The sequence below is a fragment of the Oncorhynchus nerka genome, linkage group LG4, assembly GCF_034236695.1.
Source record: "Oncorhynchus nerka isolate Pitt River linkage group LG4, Oner_Uvic_2.0, whole genome shotgun sequence".
NCBI lineage: Eukaryota > Metazoa > Chordata > Actinopteri > Salmoniformes > Salmonidae > Oncorhynchus > Oncorhynchus nerka.
Genome location: NC_088399.1, coordinates 88,337,507 through 88,354,512, shown reverse-complemented (window position 1 = coordinate 88,354,512; position 17,006 = coordinate 88,337,507). Strand labels below are relative to the sequence as shown.

Below are 17,006 nucleotides of genomic sequence, written 5' to 3'. Positions count from 1 at the left end.
TGAAGACTTTGGAAAGGCAGGGCAGGATGGATATAGGTCTGTAACAGTTTGGGTCTAGAGTGACACCCCATTTCAAGAGGGGGATGACCGCGGCAGCTTTCCAATCTTTAAGAATCTCGGATGATACGAAAGAGAGGTTGAGCAGACTGGTAATAGGGGTTGCAACAATTGCGGTGGATAATTTTAGAAAGAGAGGGTCCAGATTGTCTAGCCCAGCTGATTTGTATGGGTCCAGATTTTGCAGCTCTTTCAGAACATCTGCTATCTGGATTTGGGTGAAGGAGAAGCTGGGGAGGCTTGGGCAAGTAGCTTCAGGGGTTGCAGAGCTGTTGGCCGGGGTTGCGGTAGCCAGGAGGAAAGCATGGCCAGCCGTAGAGAAATGCTTATTCAAATATTTTGATTTCTCAGTGGTGACAGTGTTTCCTAGCCTAAGTGCAGTGGGCAGCTGCTCTTATTCTCCATGGACTTTACAGTGTCACAGAACTTTCTGGAGTTACAGCTGCAGGATGCACATTTCTGTTTGAAAAAGCTAGGCTTGGCTTTCCTAACTGACATAGTGTATTAGTTCCTGACTTCCCTGAAAAGTTGCATATCGCGGGGATTATTCGATGTTAGTGCAGTACGGCACAGGATGTTTTTGTGCTGGTCGAGGGCAGTCAGGTCTGGAGTGAACCAAGGTTCTTAGTTCTATTTTTTTTAAAGGAGGGGTATGCTTATTTAAGATGGTGAGTGTTACGCATGCCTCTATGAAGAGGGAATGCAACACCCTGCTACAACTCAACTCTCCGTGAAGTGAAAAAGGTATGGGCCGTAGGCGTGAGTAAGGATGACAACAGGTAGAATGTGGTACCGTTTACAAGGACTTTATTCCTTTACACGGTAATATGGGGAAAAGGGGCTGGACGGAACCAAAGCAAAGAAAGTAAATCTCAAAGCCCACTCTCCTATCTTACCAATACTTACCTAATTTAGCACCACCTGGTGCCCTAACCAAAATACAGGGGGTGGTCCACCCAGGTCTTACCTAGTGTGCCTAGACAGTGAATATACTACGGGTATATGTATGCCCGCGGGCCTCTTGCCTAAGCACTCCCTAGGTGCCTTCCCCTTCCCCCCTGGGAACAAATGAAACAGGAGAACAAATAATTTCTCAAACAAACTAAGAAACAAAGGACATCAAATAAGCTCTATCTGAGCAACAAACTCACAGAACATACCAACTGCTACCAACAACTAACATAGTAAATTATCCACAGCCATCAGCCTCCTCTCTCAGCAATGACCTCCCAGCAATGAATCTCTATCACATTCAATCTCTCTGCAATGACCTCCCAGCAATGATCTCCCTCCTGAACAAAACACTGGCTTTTATATAGCTTCAGAATGAATGGGTAATTGGAGACAGCTGCGTCTTGACGAGGGGGCGGGGTCAGCTCTCCAATTAGCCATAGAGTTGACCAATCAGCTGCTTGAGGGATTTCAGGAAGCCATTTCCTGAAATAAACACATGCAAATACACAAACTACAACACATAAACTGGGGAACGTAACAGTGAGGATATTACTTTAAAGAACAACCAGGCATCCTCTACTGATGGGATGAGGTCAATACCCTTCCAGGATACCCGGGCCAGGTCGATTAGGGAGCGTTTGACAGTGATGAGGGGTGGTCGTTTGACCGCGGACCCATTACGGACGCAGGAAATGAGGCAGGGATTGCTGAGATCCTGATTGAAAACAGCAGAGGTGTATTTGGAGGGCAAGTTGGTCAGGATAATATCTATGAGGGTGCCCATGTTTACGGATTTAGGATTGTACCTGGTGGACTCCTTGATCATTTGTGTGAGATTGAGGGCATCTAGCTTAGAGTGTAGGAAGGCTGGGGTGTTAAGCATATCCCAGTTTAGGTCACCTAGCAGAATGAACTCTGAAGATAGATGGGGGGCAGTCAATTCACATATGGTGTCAAGGGCACAGCTGGGAGCTGAGCGGGGTCTATAACAGGCAGCAACAGTGAGAGACTTATTTCTGGAGAGATTAATTTTTTACATTTGAAGTTTGAACTGTTTGAGCATAGACCTGGAAAGTATGACAGAACTTTGCAGGCTAACTCCTCCCCCTTTGACAGTTCTATCTTGACGGAAAATGTTGTAGTTGGGGGTGGAAATCTCTGGTGGTCTTCCTAAGCCAGGATTCAGACGCGGCAAGGACATCAGGGTTGGCGAAGTGTGCTAAAGCAGTGACTAAAACAAACTTAAGGAGGAGGCTTCTGATGTTAACCTCTTGCTCCTACTGAGACGCTTGCGTCCCATCCAGAGCTCTGAAATGCAAATGCGCTACGCTAAATGCTAATAGTATTAGTTAAAACTCAAACGTTCATTAAAATACACATGCAGGGTATTGAATTAAAGCTACACTCGTTGTGAATCCAGGCAACAAGTCAGATTTTTAAAATGCAACTTTAGGTATTAGTAAACGTTAATAAGCGATCAAATTAATCACAAGACGAAGTATATTCTATAGCTGTCCGTCTGGAAAAATGTCCGGGTAGAAACTCAACCAAAATATCCGGTCCGAGACCTGAAGAACTGCGCTGCCTTGCATCTGTTTGACCAAGAAACAAATAGTAGGCAAATGACAAGACTCTAGACACCGTGTGGAAGCTGTAGGTACTGCAACCTCAGCCCCATTAATTGTGGTTCACCTTTATCAATGGGTTCAAGTCGCGCAGGGATATATTTTTCCATTTTCAGTGATCAGATTTTCCTGCGCTTTCCGATGAAACGCACGTTATGTTATAGCCACAGCCGTGATTTAACCAGTTTTATAAACGTCTGAGTGTTTTCTATCCACACATACTAATCATATGCATATACTATATTCCTGGCATGAGTAGCAGGGCGCTGAAATGTTGCGCGATTTTTAACAGAATGTTCAAAAAGTAGGGGGTAGGAGTAACAGGTTAACCTCTTCAGTCGACCCTCTACTTTTTTGAACATTTTGTTAAAAATCGCGCAACATTTCAGTGCCCTGCTACTCATGCCAGGAATATAGTACGTTCATATGGTTAGAATGTGTGGATAGGAAACCCTCGGACGTTTTTAAAACTGGTTAAATCACGACTGTGGCTATTACATAACGTGCGTTACATCGGAAAGCGCAGGAAAACCTGATCACAGAAAATGGAAATAAATATCCTTGCGCCACTTCCAGCAATTGTTAACAGTGAGCCGAATTAGATAAGACCGAGCATTCAACTCCCACAGCATCCCCATGTTGTCTAGAGTCGTGTGAATTGAATCCTCTTTGATTCTTGGTTGAACCGAAAGAGGGGCACGACTTACCTCCGGTCTCCGCCCAGATCATTCCGGAAGAGCTCTCTCCTGAAATTTTTTCCAAGACGACAGCTAATGATTTCTACATCGCCTATGGATGATTTTTATCGCTTATTAACGTTTACTAATACCTAAAGTAGCATTACAAACGTATTTCGAAGTGATTTGTGAAAGTTTATCGTCTACTTTTTGAATTTTAAAAAATGACGTTACGTTGTGAAATCGCTGTTTTTTTCGTTTATCACACAGTCTACATATAACGATATCTTGGCTTTATATGGCCCGATTTAATCGAAATAAAGACCCAATAGTGTTTATGGGACATCTAGGAGTGCCAACAAAGAAGATGGTGAAAGGTAATGACTGTTTTCTATTTTATTGTGCGGTTTGTGTAACGCCGAAATGCTAATTATTTTGTTTACGTCCCCTGCTGTGCTTTTGTGTTGTAGTGTATTGGTGCATGCTATCAGATAATAGCTTCTCATGCTGTCGCCGAAAAGCATTTTAAAAATCTGACTTGTTGCCTGGATTCACAACGAGTGTTGCTTTAATTTGATACCCTGCATATGTATTTTAATGAACGTTTGAGTTTTAACTAATACTATTAGCATTTAGCGTAGCGCATTTGCATTTCCAGAGCTCTAGTTGGGACGCAAGCGTCCCAACTAGAGGCAAGAGGTTAACATGCATGAAACCAAGGCTTTTATGGTTACAGAAGTCAACAAATGAGAGCGCCTGGGGATACACAGGGCCTGGGTTAACCTCTACATCACCCGAGGAACAGAGGAGGAGTAGGATGAGGGTACGGCTAAAGGCTATCAGAACTGGTCGTCTAGTGCGGTGATCAGGGGATTCAATCTTGCAACCTTTCGGTTACTAGTCCAACACTCTAAACACTAGGCTACCTGCCGCCCATTTCAGGAGCTAGCATACAGTATATAGTTCAAGCTATAACAGCTCTAATGCAAACACTTCCTAGTTACTCAGTGACACACACACGAGGGGAAGGGTGAGGTTATTTGATCTGAAAAAGGAATAGTCAGAGGTGCACAGTGTGTGATCTAAAACGTCACTAAGAGATGAAAGCCTACAGTTCAGCTAATCAAAGGCAGACGGCAGACAGCATAACGAGACGAAAAGCAACAGAATCAGAAGAAATAAAAGAATACTCCCCTAGTTGTCTCCCCTGGTTGTCTCCCCTGGTTGTCTCCACAGACAAGAGTAGGCATACTAATGACAACCATGTGTCTCTGTGCCTCTCTCGCTCTCAATTAAATTCAAAGGGCTTTATTGGAATCTCTCTCACTCACTATTACAGTCAAACCATGCGTCTCTGAACATACCCTCTCCCTCTAGTCTCCCTTCTCTCCGTCTTTCTTTCTCCCACAACAACATGTTATCATCCGTGTTCCAACTGATCCCAGACCTGCCTGCCACAGTGCCACACCATAACTCTTCTCCTTCTCGCTCTGATGGTTCCCCCCTTCCCCGATGCCACCTCCACCACCACCACCTGCCAATCACCTGGCAGTGGCGAACTGAGAGAATCGTTTATATTCTTTAATTGGCTGCTAGACACCTCTTTACCTTGTTCTATGAGATTAGACATCCACTCCCTGACAGAACTAATGGTCGCTCTGATCCCAACCTGTTTGCTCTGTTCGTACTAGGAGAACATTAATTTGACTTATGACTGGGAGATGGTAGGGAATCTTATCTCACACACACACACACACACACACGCACGCACACGAGGCTCAGGATAGAGAAATTAGGACCTAAATCAAAAGGCTGGTGCTTCGAGGAAAATAATAAAGAGCCTTGTAATGATCGGTTAATGCATAAACACAGCTTCATCTTGTTTCATCAAGGTCACTGTGGTTTAAAACTCTGAAAAGATATGAAAAACTAACCTAGATTGTGTTCACACGCCGTAGCAATACGTTTTGCAACGGGAAATCAGCGTTCTTATTGGACAATTTCAGGTTGTACCTTCCCCGTTTAATTTTCTTTTTTTCTCCCAACTGAAGGCGACCCAGGTCCATCTTTCAGGTTTCATTTCCTAACAGGTTCAGACTGTCTATATCCAGGGGTCACATGTCCTTGCAGCTCAAGACATCATAGTCCTATAGGTCCTGGTCAAAAGTAGTGCACTATATAGGCAATAGGGTGCCGTTTGAGGTAACGAAACTGAAATGGAATCATAGTACTGAATCATAACAGTACTGACATGCTTCTTACTGTAAGTTATTGTATTGAATCATAACAGTACTGACATGCTTCTTACTATATGTTGTATTGAATCATAACAGTACTGACAGGCTTCTTACTATATGTTGTATTGAATCATAACAGTACTGACAGGCTTCTTACTGTAAGTTATTGTATTGAATCATAACAGTACTGACATGCTTCTTACTATATGTTGTATTGAATCATAACAGTACTGACATGCTTCTTACTGTAAGTTATTGTATTGAATCATAACAGTACTGACATGCTTCTTACTATATGTTGTATTGAATCATACCAGTACTGACATGCTTCTTACTGTAAGTTATTGTATTGAATCATAACAGTACTGACATGCTTCTTACTATATGTTGTATTGAATCATACCAGTACTGACAGGCTTCTTACTATATGTTGTATTGAATCATAACAGTACTGACAGGCTTCTTACTGTAAGTTATTGTATTGAATCATAACAGTACTGACATGCTTCTTACTGTAAGTTATTGTATTGCCTTTATTGTCTCCTCATGTGATGATGGCTGTAATCGGCAACACTGACAAATGGCACTAGGGACTTCAGTGTCAATTTATGAGATCAGCTCTACTCCCCCTCCCCTGAAAGCAAATGATCAATGTGACAACACACACAAACACACGCATGAGAACACACAGACACAGTCACAGTCACACAGACACAGTCAGTCAGACAGAGAATAACTAAAGTTACCTGGAGTCAGTATGTGTGATCTCCGACAGCAGTGGCATCTGGGTCGCTGCGTGTCCAGCCCCCATACCCTTTCCCAACCACTGAGGAGTTAGTGACACTACTATGTATAGTCAAATTAAATATCATCAAATTGTATTGGTCACATACATATATTTAGCAGATGTTATTGGTCACATACACATATTTATCAGACATTATTGCGGGTGTATTCGTTATGTTTGTGTTCCTAGCTCCAACAGTGCAGTAGTATCTAACAATTCACAACAATACACAAATCTAAAAGTAAAAGTAAATATATAAATATTAGGACGAGCACAATGTCTGAGTGGCATTGACTAAATACAGTAGAATACACTATATACATATGAAATGAGTAAAGAGGTATGTAAACATTATTAAACTAGTGTTCCATTATTAAAGTGGCCAGTGATTCCATGTCTATGTACATAGGGCAGCAGCCTCTAAGGTGCAGGGTTGCGTAACCGGGTGGAAGCCGGCTAGTGACGGCTATTTAACATGATGGCCTTGAGAGATGTGTTTCAGATGTGGTCCCAGCTTTGATGCACCTGTACTGACCTCGTCTTCTGGATGATAGTGGGGTGAACAGGCCGTGGCTCGAATGGTTGATGTCCTTGATGATCTTTTGGCCTTCCTGTGACATCTGGTGCTGTAGGTGTCCTGGAGAACAGGCAGTGTGCCCCCGGTGATGTTTTGGGCAGACCGCACCCCCCTCTGGAGAGCCCTGTGGTTGTGGGCGGTGCAGTTGCCATACCAGACGGTGATACATCCCGACAGGATGCTCTCAATTGTGCATCTGTAAAAGTTTGAGGGTCTTAGGTGACAAGCCACATTTCTTCAGCCTCCTGAGGTTGAAGAGGCGCTGTTGTGCCTTCTTCACCACACTGTCTGTGTGGGTGGAACATTTCAGATTCTCAGTGATGTGTACGCAGAGGAACTTGAAGCTTTCCACCTTCTCCACTGCGGTCCTGACGACGTGGATAGGGGCGTGCTTCCTCTGCTGTTTCCTGAAGTCCAGGATCAGCTCCTTCGTTTTGATGACGTTGAGGTTATTTTCCTGGCAACACTCCACCAGGGCCCTCACCTCCTCCCTGTAGGCTGTCCCGTCATTGTTGGTAATCAGACCTACTTCTGTTGTGTTGTCTGCAAACTTGATGATTTAGTTGGAGGCGTGCGTGGCCATGCAGTCATGGGTGAACAGGAAGTACAGGAGGGGGCTGAGCATGAACCTTTATGGGTTCCCTATGTTGAGGATCAGCGAAGTGGAGGTGTTGTTTCCTACCTTCACCACCTGGGGGCGTCCCGTCAGGAAGTGTAATTAGTGTTGGTGAAGTAAATATGATGAATATTATTAAGGTTCTGGTCTTCTGAGACAGAAACAGTTATATAACAAATCAAATAACTATACAATTAAGTCCCAAATTTAAATAAAAACGTTATAAAAACAAATAATAATAACAACAACAACACAAAAAACAAGTCATCCTGTTTGTCATGTTTGGTTGTTTCAAGACTAATGAGTCTTATGTCCAGGCAATATTACTTACAAGGAGCAGTTCCCATCTTTTTTCCACATAAATCTGTCTGCAGTTTTATTTTATAGGTAATCTTTACCATTAAATACCTTTCTTTTACTCCACAAGTCCACTATTCTACGGTAGGAATGTCCTTATTTAGCCAATGTGCTGTAATTCATTTCTTTGCTGCAGACAAAAGTATATTTAACAGGTAGGCATTTTGAAACCGCTCAGGAATTACTCCAAGTATAGCATTCTCTGGGTTCTTTGCCAGGGACCATTTAAATATATTGTTTAAAAATGCAAAAACATCATCCCAGAATGTAATTAATCTAGGACAAGACCATAAAATATCTAGGTCATTTGCTAATAATTCCACACATTTTCTCCGGCATTCACTGGTTGTTCCTGGTCTTATCGTCACCATGTTGTCTGGAGTTAGAAAGTACGTCCGGGTGATTTTCATTCATAATCTTTACATGTACTTGAGTGTTTAACAGTCTGAGCATTTCTACAGATTGCCTCCCAAGTTTCATTTTCAATATTCTCCACAAATTCAGACTCCCACCTGCACTTAGTTGGGTTTTGCTCTGTGTCATGACAACAATAGATTGGTATAGTTTTGTTATTGTTTTACGACTAGTTGTCCTTTTCTGGATATTCATTAGATATCTTTCTATGGCAGGGGGCTCACCCTTCATTGTTACACAGTTGGGGTGTTTCAGGAAAAAGTCTCAGCTGTAAATAGCAGAAGAAATCTGACTTTGGCAAATGAAAGTCTGAACTTAGTTCACCGAATGGTTTAACTTGGTTGTTCTTTAAAGACTTGGTGTACATATTGCAAATAGAGTAATGACCACCTTTGGAAACCCGAATCTAGTGATAATGGGATGAAATCTGTAAGATCTGCAGTACCAGTTCGGTAGATAGACACTGCATTGTACATTCCTCCAAACGGGATTGTCTGATTGGACCACAGGTTCTTACTATCACACTGTAATACTGATCCCCCCACACACACACACACACACAGTACTACTGTTTAGCACCGAGCTCCACCACCACCAAAACACTGACATCAAAGTCCAAACCAACCCCATGACTTACAACACCTTTAGACAAGTCCACAATAGGCCTGTCATTCATACAGGTGGTGGACGGAAAAGAAAGACATCTGCATTGGGTTAACCACAGGCTAATATGAGGATGACATCATCCTCCTGACATGCCAGCTTCCTGGGTGAGCTAAAGGCCCTCTGGAACGAACACACGAACACACACACACACACACACACACACACACACACACACACACACACACACACACACACACAGGGCCCTCAGGGTTAGATTTTTTTCCTTTTGAGAAAGGTGTGTGTCACTGATGATCACAGAAAGACAGTGTTTCAACATCCGTCACTCCTAGGGCAGGAACATTCAGATGACTAAACCAACCCTGGGGGCATCATGCAGTGTATTTAGGGGGAAATCTCTGTCTGTCTAACTAGACTATAACCAGTTAGCACTGTTTGAGGTTCCGCAAATCTCACACACATGGACATAAAACCCAGATGCGCGACAAGCACACACACACTTAATAAAGAATAAATAAAGGGTTTATGTCCCCCATTGAACAGGTGTGCGCTGTTCTGTGCTGGGCTGTGAGAAGACCTGTTCTGTGTTGGGCTGTGAGAAGAGCTGTTCTGTGTTGGGCTGTGAGAAGAGCTGTTCTGTGTTGGGCTGTGAGAAGAGCTGTTCTGTGTTGGGCTGTGAGAAGAGCTGTTCTGTGTTGGGCTGTGAGAAGAGCTGTTCTGTGTTGTGAGAAGAGCTGTTCTGTGTTGTGAGAAGAGTTGTTCTGTGCTGGGCTGTGAGAAGACCTGTTCTGTGTTGGGCTGTGAGAAGAGCTGTTCTGTGTTGGGCTGTGAGAAGAGCTGTTCTGTGTTGGGCTGTGAGAAGAGCTGTTCTGTGTTGTGAGAAGACCTGTTCTGTGTTGGGCTGTGAGAAGACCTGTTCTGTGTTGGGCTGTGAGAAGACCTGTTCTGTGTTGGGCTGTGAGAAGAGCTGTTCTGTGTTGGGCTGTGAGAAGAGCTGTTCTGTGTTGTGAGAAGAGTTGTTCTGTGCTGGGCTGTGAGAAGAGCTGTTCTGTGTTGTGAGAAGACCTGTTCTGTGTTGGGCTGTGAGAAGAGCTGTTCTGGGCTGTGAGAAGAGCTGTTCTGTGTTGGGCTGTGAGAAGACCTGTTCTGTGTTGGGCTGTGAGAAGAGCTGTTCTGTGTTGGGCTGTGAGAAGACCTGTTCTGTGTTGGGCTGTGAGAAGAGCTGATCTGTGTTGGGCTGTGAGAAGAGCTGTTCTGTGTTGGGCTGTGAGAAGAGCTGTTCTGTGTTGGGCTGTGAGAAGAGCTGTTCTGTGTTGGGCTGTGAGAAGAGCTGTTCTGTGTTGGGCTGTGAGAAGAGCTGTTCTGTGTTGTGAGAAGACCTGTTCTGTGTTGGGCTGTGAGAAGACCTGTTCTGTGTTGGGCTGTGAGAAGACCTGTTCTGTGTTGGGCTGTGAGAAGAGCTGTTCTGTGTTGGGCTGTGAGAAGACCTGTTCTGTGTTGGGCTGTGAGAAGAGCTGATCTGTGTTGGGCTGTGAGAAGAGCTGTTCTGTGTTGGGCTGTGAGAAGAGCTGTTCTGTGTTGTGAGAAGAGTTGTTCTGTGTTGTGAGAAGAGTTGTTCTGTGTTGTGAGAAGAGTTGTTCTGTGCACAGAGCTGAACACAGCAGTCCAGTGGAGTGAGGTAATTTAAGATTTCCACTCTAAGTAGAGTCAACAAACTCTTGAGCCATTTCTATGCAGCAAGAGAGTTTACCCCGCGCGTGCACACACACACACACACACACACACACACACACACACACACACACACACACACACACACACACACACACACACACACACACACACACACACACACACACACACACACAGCTCCTCAGTATGCTTATTGTGGAACAGTAAAGGAGGGAGGGAAGAGGGGGAGGGCGATTGAAGGAGGGAGGAGGGCGATTGAAGGAGGGAGACTGAACTCTTGTTGCTTCCCATTTCTCCCTGAGTTCTATCACAAACTAGAGAGAGCGAGAGATAGAGAGAGAGAGAGAAATACAGAAATAAATAACTCTGCGATATGATATCACATCACGATAGAAAACTCACAACAAGGTATCCTAGTCAGTGGCACTGGTCCAATCATAATGGGTGAGTAAAGCCAGTCCTTTGTGAATAGATTTAAGTCAGGGTAGTTACCTATCCATAGCAGAGCCATGTAAGAGAGAGATGACGCACACTCAGGTTGTGTCCCAAATGGCAGTTTTTTTCCTATATAGGCTATGGTCAAAAGTAGTGCACTGTGTTGGGAATAGTGTGCCGTTTGGGACGCATCCACAGACTCAAAGACAGCCAGAAAAACTACCTCAGACTCCCATTCTTAGGATTGAAGTGCGGAGATTCGAGGAGGAACATTTGACAGTAACTTAGGCTGGACTGTGAAATGCCTTGAGTGATGATCCAAGTCAGGATCGAAACTTAAGATGTTTATAATGTTCAACGAAATAGGGCCATTCTGAATGCAAAACAGCGTACTACAGTACGCAAGCTGTAGAGGTTCTTGAGTGGCTTATATTGAAGCCATGTTGAATTCTGTGTTCAGAACATATTTCATGTGACGTTTACAGATAGGTCAAACAGACAATGTGTTGGTTTTATCTTAATGGGAGAATGAATGACCACATAACTCCACTTGACAGTGAAAACCTATATTGTTTGTGCCTACCAAGGCATTCAATTGAAGCGGTGAAACACAAACACACACATTAAAAGGTGTTGCAGTGGCACCAACTGCTGCATATCTCCATGACAACAAGGGCAGACAGACGATGTGTCATTGTCTAAGGGCCATTGGTTTACACACACACACACACACACACACACACACACACAGTTGGGGGTCTGCTTACCTCCACTCCTCCAGGGAACGGTTCTGCTCGTACTTCTCCCTCACATGGGACACACCCATATCAGGGTGGAGCCAGTGGACCTGGCCGGACTGGGTGTGGCTGAGACGCAGGCCAAAGCACGCCACGCATTTCACCTTGTGGATGTCCAAAATCTTCTGGATGATCCCCTGCAGAGACGGACCACAGGAGAGTTGAGTTAAGAGACAGTAGTCAAGCCAAGTCTTCGAAAGCCAAGTGAACAAACAGATCACCGACCATTCTCTGGTTTCCGAGGTGGTCATGGGTGCATCTAGCCACGCTCAAGGTACTAAACGATATCATAACCGCCATCGATAAAAGGCAGTACTGTGCAGCCGTCTTCATCGACCTGGCCAAGGATTTCGACTGTCAATTACCATATTCTTATCGGCAGACTCAACAGCCTTGGTTTCTCTAATGACTGCCTTGCCTGGTTCACTAACTACTTCTCAGATAGAGTTCAGTGTGTCAAATCGGAGGGCCTGTTGTCCGGACCTCTGGCAGTCTCTATGGGGGTGCAACAGAGTTAAATTCTTGGGCCGACTCTTTTCTCTGTATAGATCAATGATGTCGCTCTTGCTGCTGGTGATTCTTTGATCCAACCTCTACACAGACGACACCATTCTGTATACTTCTGGCCCTTCTTTGGACACTGTGTTTACAAACCTCCAAACGAGCTTCAACGCCATACAACACTAATTCCGTGGCCTCCAACTGCTCATAAATGCTAGTAAAAGTAAATGCATGCTCTTCAACCGATCGCTGCCCGCACCTGCCCGCCCGTCCAGTATCACTACTCTGGACGGTTCTGACTTAGAATATGTGGACAACTACAAATACCTAGGTGTCTGTTTAGACTGTAAACTCTCCTTCCAGACTCACATTAAGCATCTCCAATCCAAAGTTAAATCTAGAATCGGCTTCCTATTTCGCAACAAAGCCTCCTTCACTCATGCTGCCAAACATACCCTCGTAAAACTGACTATCCTACCGATCCATGACTTTGGCGATGTCGTTTACAAAATAGCCTCCAACACTCTACTCAGCAAACTGGATTCAGTCTATCACAGTGCCATCTGTTTTGTCACCAAAGCCTCATATACTACCCACCACTGTGACCTGTGTGCTCTCGTTGGCTGGTCCTCGCTACATATTCGTAACCAAACCCACTGGCTCCAGGTAATCTATATGTCTTTGCTAGGTAAATCTCCTCATTATCTCAGCTCACTGGTCACCATAGCAACACCCACCCGTAGCACACGCTCCAGCAGGTATATCTCACTGGTCATTCCCAAAGCCATCACTTCCTTTGGCAGCCTTTCCTTCCAGTTATCTGCTGCCAATGACTGGAACGAATTGCAAAAATCACTGAAGTTGGAGACTCATTTCTCCCTCACTAAATTTAAGCGTCAGCTGTCAGAGCAGCTTACTGATCGCTGCAGCTGTACACAGCCCATCTGTAAATAGCCCATCCAACCAACTACCTACCTCATCCCTATATTTGTTTTTGTTTTTCTGCTCTTTTGCACACCAGTATTTCTACAGGCACATCCTCATCTGCACATATATCACTCCAGTGTAAATTGCTAAATTGTAATTACTTCGACACTATTGGCCTATTTATTGCCTTACCTCCTTACTTCATTTGCACACACTGTATACAGATTTTCCTATTGTGTTATTGACTGTACGTTTGTTTATCCCATGTGTAACTGTGTTGTTATTGTTGCACTGCTTTGCTTTATCTTGTCCAGGTCGCAGTTGTAAATGAGAACTTGTTCTCAACTGGCCTACCTGGTTAAATAAAGGTGAAATTAAATAAATTAAAAATTAAATGCTAGGGCAACACAGGAGAGTTGAGTTAAGAGACAGTAGTCAAGCCATTGTACGGTAGGGCAACACAGGAGAGTTGAGTTAAGACCATAGTCAAGCCATTGTACGGTAGGGCAACACAGGAGAGTTGAGTTAAGAGACAGTAGTCAAGCCATTGTACGGTAGGGCAACACAGGAGAGTTGAGTTAAGAGACAGTAGTCAAGCCATTGTACGGTAGGGCAACACAGGAGAGTTGAGTTAAGAGACAGTAGTCAAGCCATTGTACGGTAGGGCAACACAGGAGAGTTGAGTTAAGAGACAGTAGTCAAGCCATTGTACGGTAGGGCAACACAGGAGAGTTGAGTTAAGACCATAGTCAAGCCATTGTACGGTAGGGCAACACAGGAGAGTTGAGTTAAGAGACAGCAGTCAATGTCTTACAGAAATTATGTAAAGGCAAAGATGTTGAATGAAAAAAAGTACACACAATTTAAGACACTGAATAGAACATTTTCTGGAGACAGACAACAAAACACAGTAAACACATATAGATAACAGACATAGAATCCCTTCTACTGAGAGGTGAAGAGAAGACAGGCTCTTACAACCGTTCTGTGTGAGTGATGTTATCTTATGCTATGGCAGTGGCCCATCTGCCTAGTGACAGTGGCCCTTCTGCCTAGTGGCAGTGGCCCGTCTGCCTAGTGACAGTGGCCCTTCTGCCTAGTGGCAGTGGCCCGTCTGCCTAGTGACAGTGGCCCGTCTGCCTAGTGACAGTGGCCCTTCTGCCTAGTGGCAGTGGCCCGTCTGCCTAGTGGCAGTGGCCCGTCTGCCTAGTGGCAGTGGCCCGTCTGCCTAGTGGCAGTGGCCCTTCTGCCTAGTGGCAGTGGCCCTTCTGCCTAGTGGCAGTGGCCCGTCTGCCTAGTGGCAGTGGCCCGTCTGCCTAGTGGCAGTGGCCCGTCTGCCTAGTGGCAGTGGCCCGTCTGCCTAGTGGCAGTGGCCCGTCTGCCTAGTGGCAGTGGCCCGTCTGCCTAGTGGCAGTGGCCCTTCTGCCTAGTGGCAGTGGCCCTTCTGCCTAGTGGCAGTGGCCCTTCTGCCTAGTGACAGTGGCCCATCTGCCTAGTGACAGTGGCCCTCCTGCCTAGTGACAGTGGCCCTCCTGCCTAGTGACAGTGGCCCTCCTGCCTAGTGACAGTGGCCCATCTGCCTAGTGACAGTGGCCCTTCTGCCTAGTGACAGTGGCCCATCTGCCTAGTGGCAGTGGCCCTTCTGCCTAGTGGCAGTGGCCCATCTGCCTAGTGGCAGTGGCCCTTCTGCCTAGTGGCAGTGGCCCGTCTGCCTAGTGGCAGTGGCCAGTCTGCCTAGTGGCAGTGGCCCGTCTGCCTAGTGGCAGTGGCCCGTCTGCCTAGTGGCAGTGGCAGTGGCCCTTCTGCCTAGTGGCAGTGGCCCGTCTGCCTAGTGGCAGTGGCCCGTCTGCCTAGTGGCAGTGGCCCGTCTGCCTAGTGGCAGTGGCCCGTCTGCCTAGTGGCAGTGGCCCTTCTGCCTAGTGGCAGTGGCCCTTCTGCCTAGTGGCAGTGGCCCTTCTGCCTAGTGGCAGTGGCCCTTCTGCCTAGTGGCAGTGGCCCTTCTGCCTAGTGGCAGTGGCCCTTCTGCCTAGTGGCAGTGGCCCTTCTGCCTAGTGACAGTGGCCCGTCTGCCTAGTGACAGTGGCCCGTCTGCCTAGTGACAGTGGGTAGCCTGTCTGAGCGGATTAGTGGGGTGTGTGCAGCTTTGGCAGAGTGGCCAAGGAGGGCACCAACCATTACCCCCCATCTGATCAGCTCCACAGGAACAATGTGACACTCAAATGGCCACTCAGTCAGAACCTCCACGTCTCTCTCTGTGACATCGTCTCAGTGTCTGTCCAGTTTAACATCAAACCCCCAGACCTGACCAGACGGACCACTCACGACGATCCGAACATAAAATGCCAACTAGAGTCTCAATAGACTAGCTTATGACTGTAAAGTCAATGACTGGCCAGATGGACCACTCACATGCCTGTCATAAAATGCTGTAAGTGAGCAAAACTAGGGCTCCATGTTAAGTCTATGGCTGGCTGACAAGGAGACATTCTGGCCTCGCATGGCTGGGTTGGGGTCATGAGCGGCTGTATGAATGCATAGTATTACACACAGGCAATACAAATGTGAGATTCCGGCCCAAACACTTAAAAGCCATTGCATATTTATGAAGATTGTATTTTGAGGGGAGATAGAAAGCCAGGCTGTTTAAACTGTGCCCCAGTTGCAGCCTGATGGCCAGTGGAAACAGTGTGGAGGATAACAGGGTCTGATCACTGCCCCAGGGGAGAGAAGGAGGGGAGAGAGGAGAAGGAGGAAGAGGAGAGGAGGAAGAGAGGAGAAACATTCCAATTGGGAGAGTGAATTCCAAGCCTGTGTTTGGTAATGTGATTTCCAACTTAGGTAGGTCTCTATGCTGCTCTGGCCTTGGGGACTGACTTTCTGCATCTGTAATGGGAATGTCTCCCGAAGACTGTCCACGGCAAGACAGTGTTGTGGAATAGGACTAGAGGAACTGGGCTCTTTAGAAGGTAGAAAAAGTGAAACAAGAATCCATGTTGATTGGTAGTCCCAGTAACAATGAGGGACCAGGAGAACACGGAGTAAAGATATTCCATGTAACCGTACAGCACCTTTACTTTAGGCTGTAGGTCTGTATCAGTAACAATGAGGGACCAGGAGAACACAGAGTAAAGATATTCCATGTAACCGTACAGCACCTTTACTTTAGGCTGGAGGTCTGTATCAGTAACAATGAGGGACCAGGAGAACACAGAGTAAAGATATTCCATGTAATCCTACAGCACCTTTACTTTAGGCTGGAGGTCTGTATCTACTACCGTAACAATGAGGGACCAGGAGAACACGGAGTAAAGATGTCCGATGTACCGTACAGCACCTTTACTTTAGGCCGTAGGTCTGTATCAGTAACAATGAGGGACCAGGAGAACACAGAGTAAAGATATTCCATGTAACCGTACAGCACCTTTACTTTAGGCTGTAGGTCTGTATCTACTACAGTAACAATGAGGGACCAGGAGAACACAGAGTAAAGATATTCCATGTAATCGTACAACACCTTTACTTTAGGCTGTAGGTCTGTATCTACTACAGTAACAATGAGGGACCAGGAGAACACGGAGTAAAGATATTCCATGAAACCGTACAGCACCTTTACTTTAGGCTGTAGGTCTGTATCAATAACAATGAGGGACCAGGAGAACACAGAGTAAAGATATTCCATGTAACCGTACAGCACCTTTACTTTAGGCTGTAGGTCTGTATCAGTAACAA

General features: G+C 45.6%; 1 protein-coding gene across 8 annotated transcripts in view; it reads right to left on the bottom strand.

Annotated features, from left to right (window-relative positions):
• LOC115128731 (focal adhesion kinase 1-like) overlaps nt 1-17,006 on the bottom strand; it is a 302,242-nt gene that overhangs the window by 96,872 nt on the left and 188,364 nt on the right. For all 8 annotated transcript variants that reach the window (XM_029658857.2, XM_065018005.1, XM_029658858.2 and 5 more), the window contains one exon: nt 11,820-11,986. In XM_029658857.2, coding sequence (XP_029514717.2) covers nt 11,820-11,986 — 167 coding nt within the window. The remainder of the gene's footprint in view (nt 1-11,819; nt 11,987-17,006) is intronic.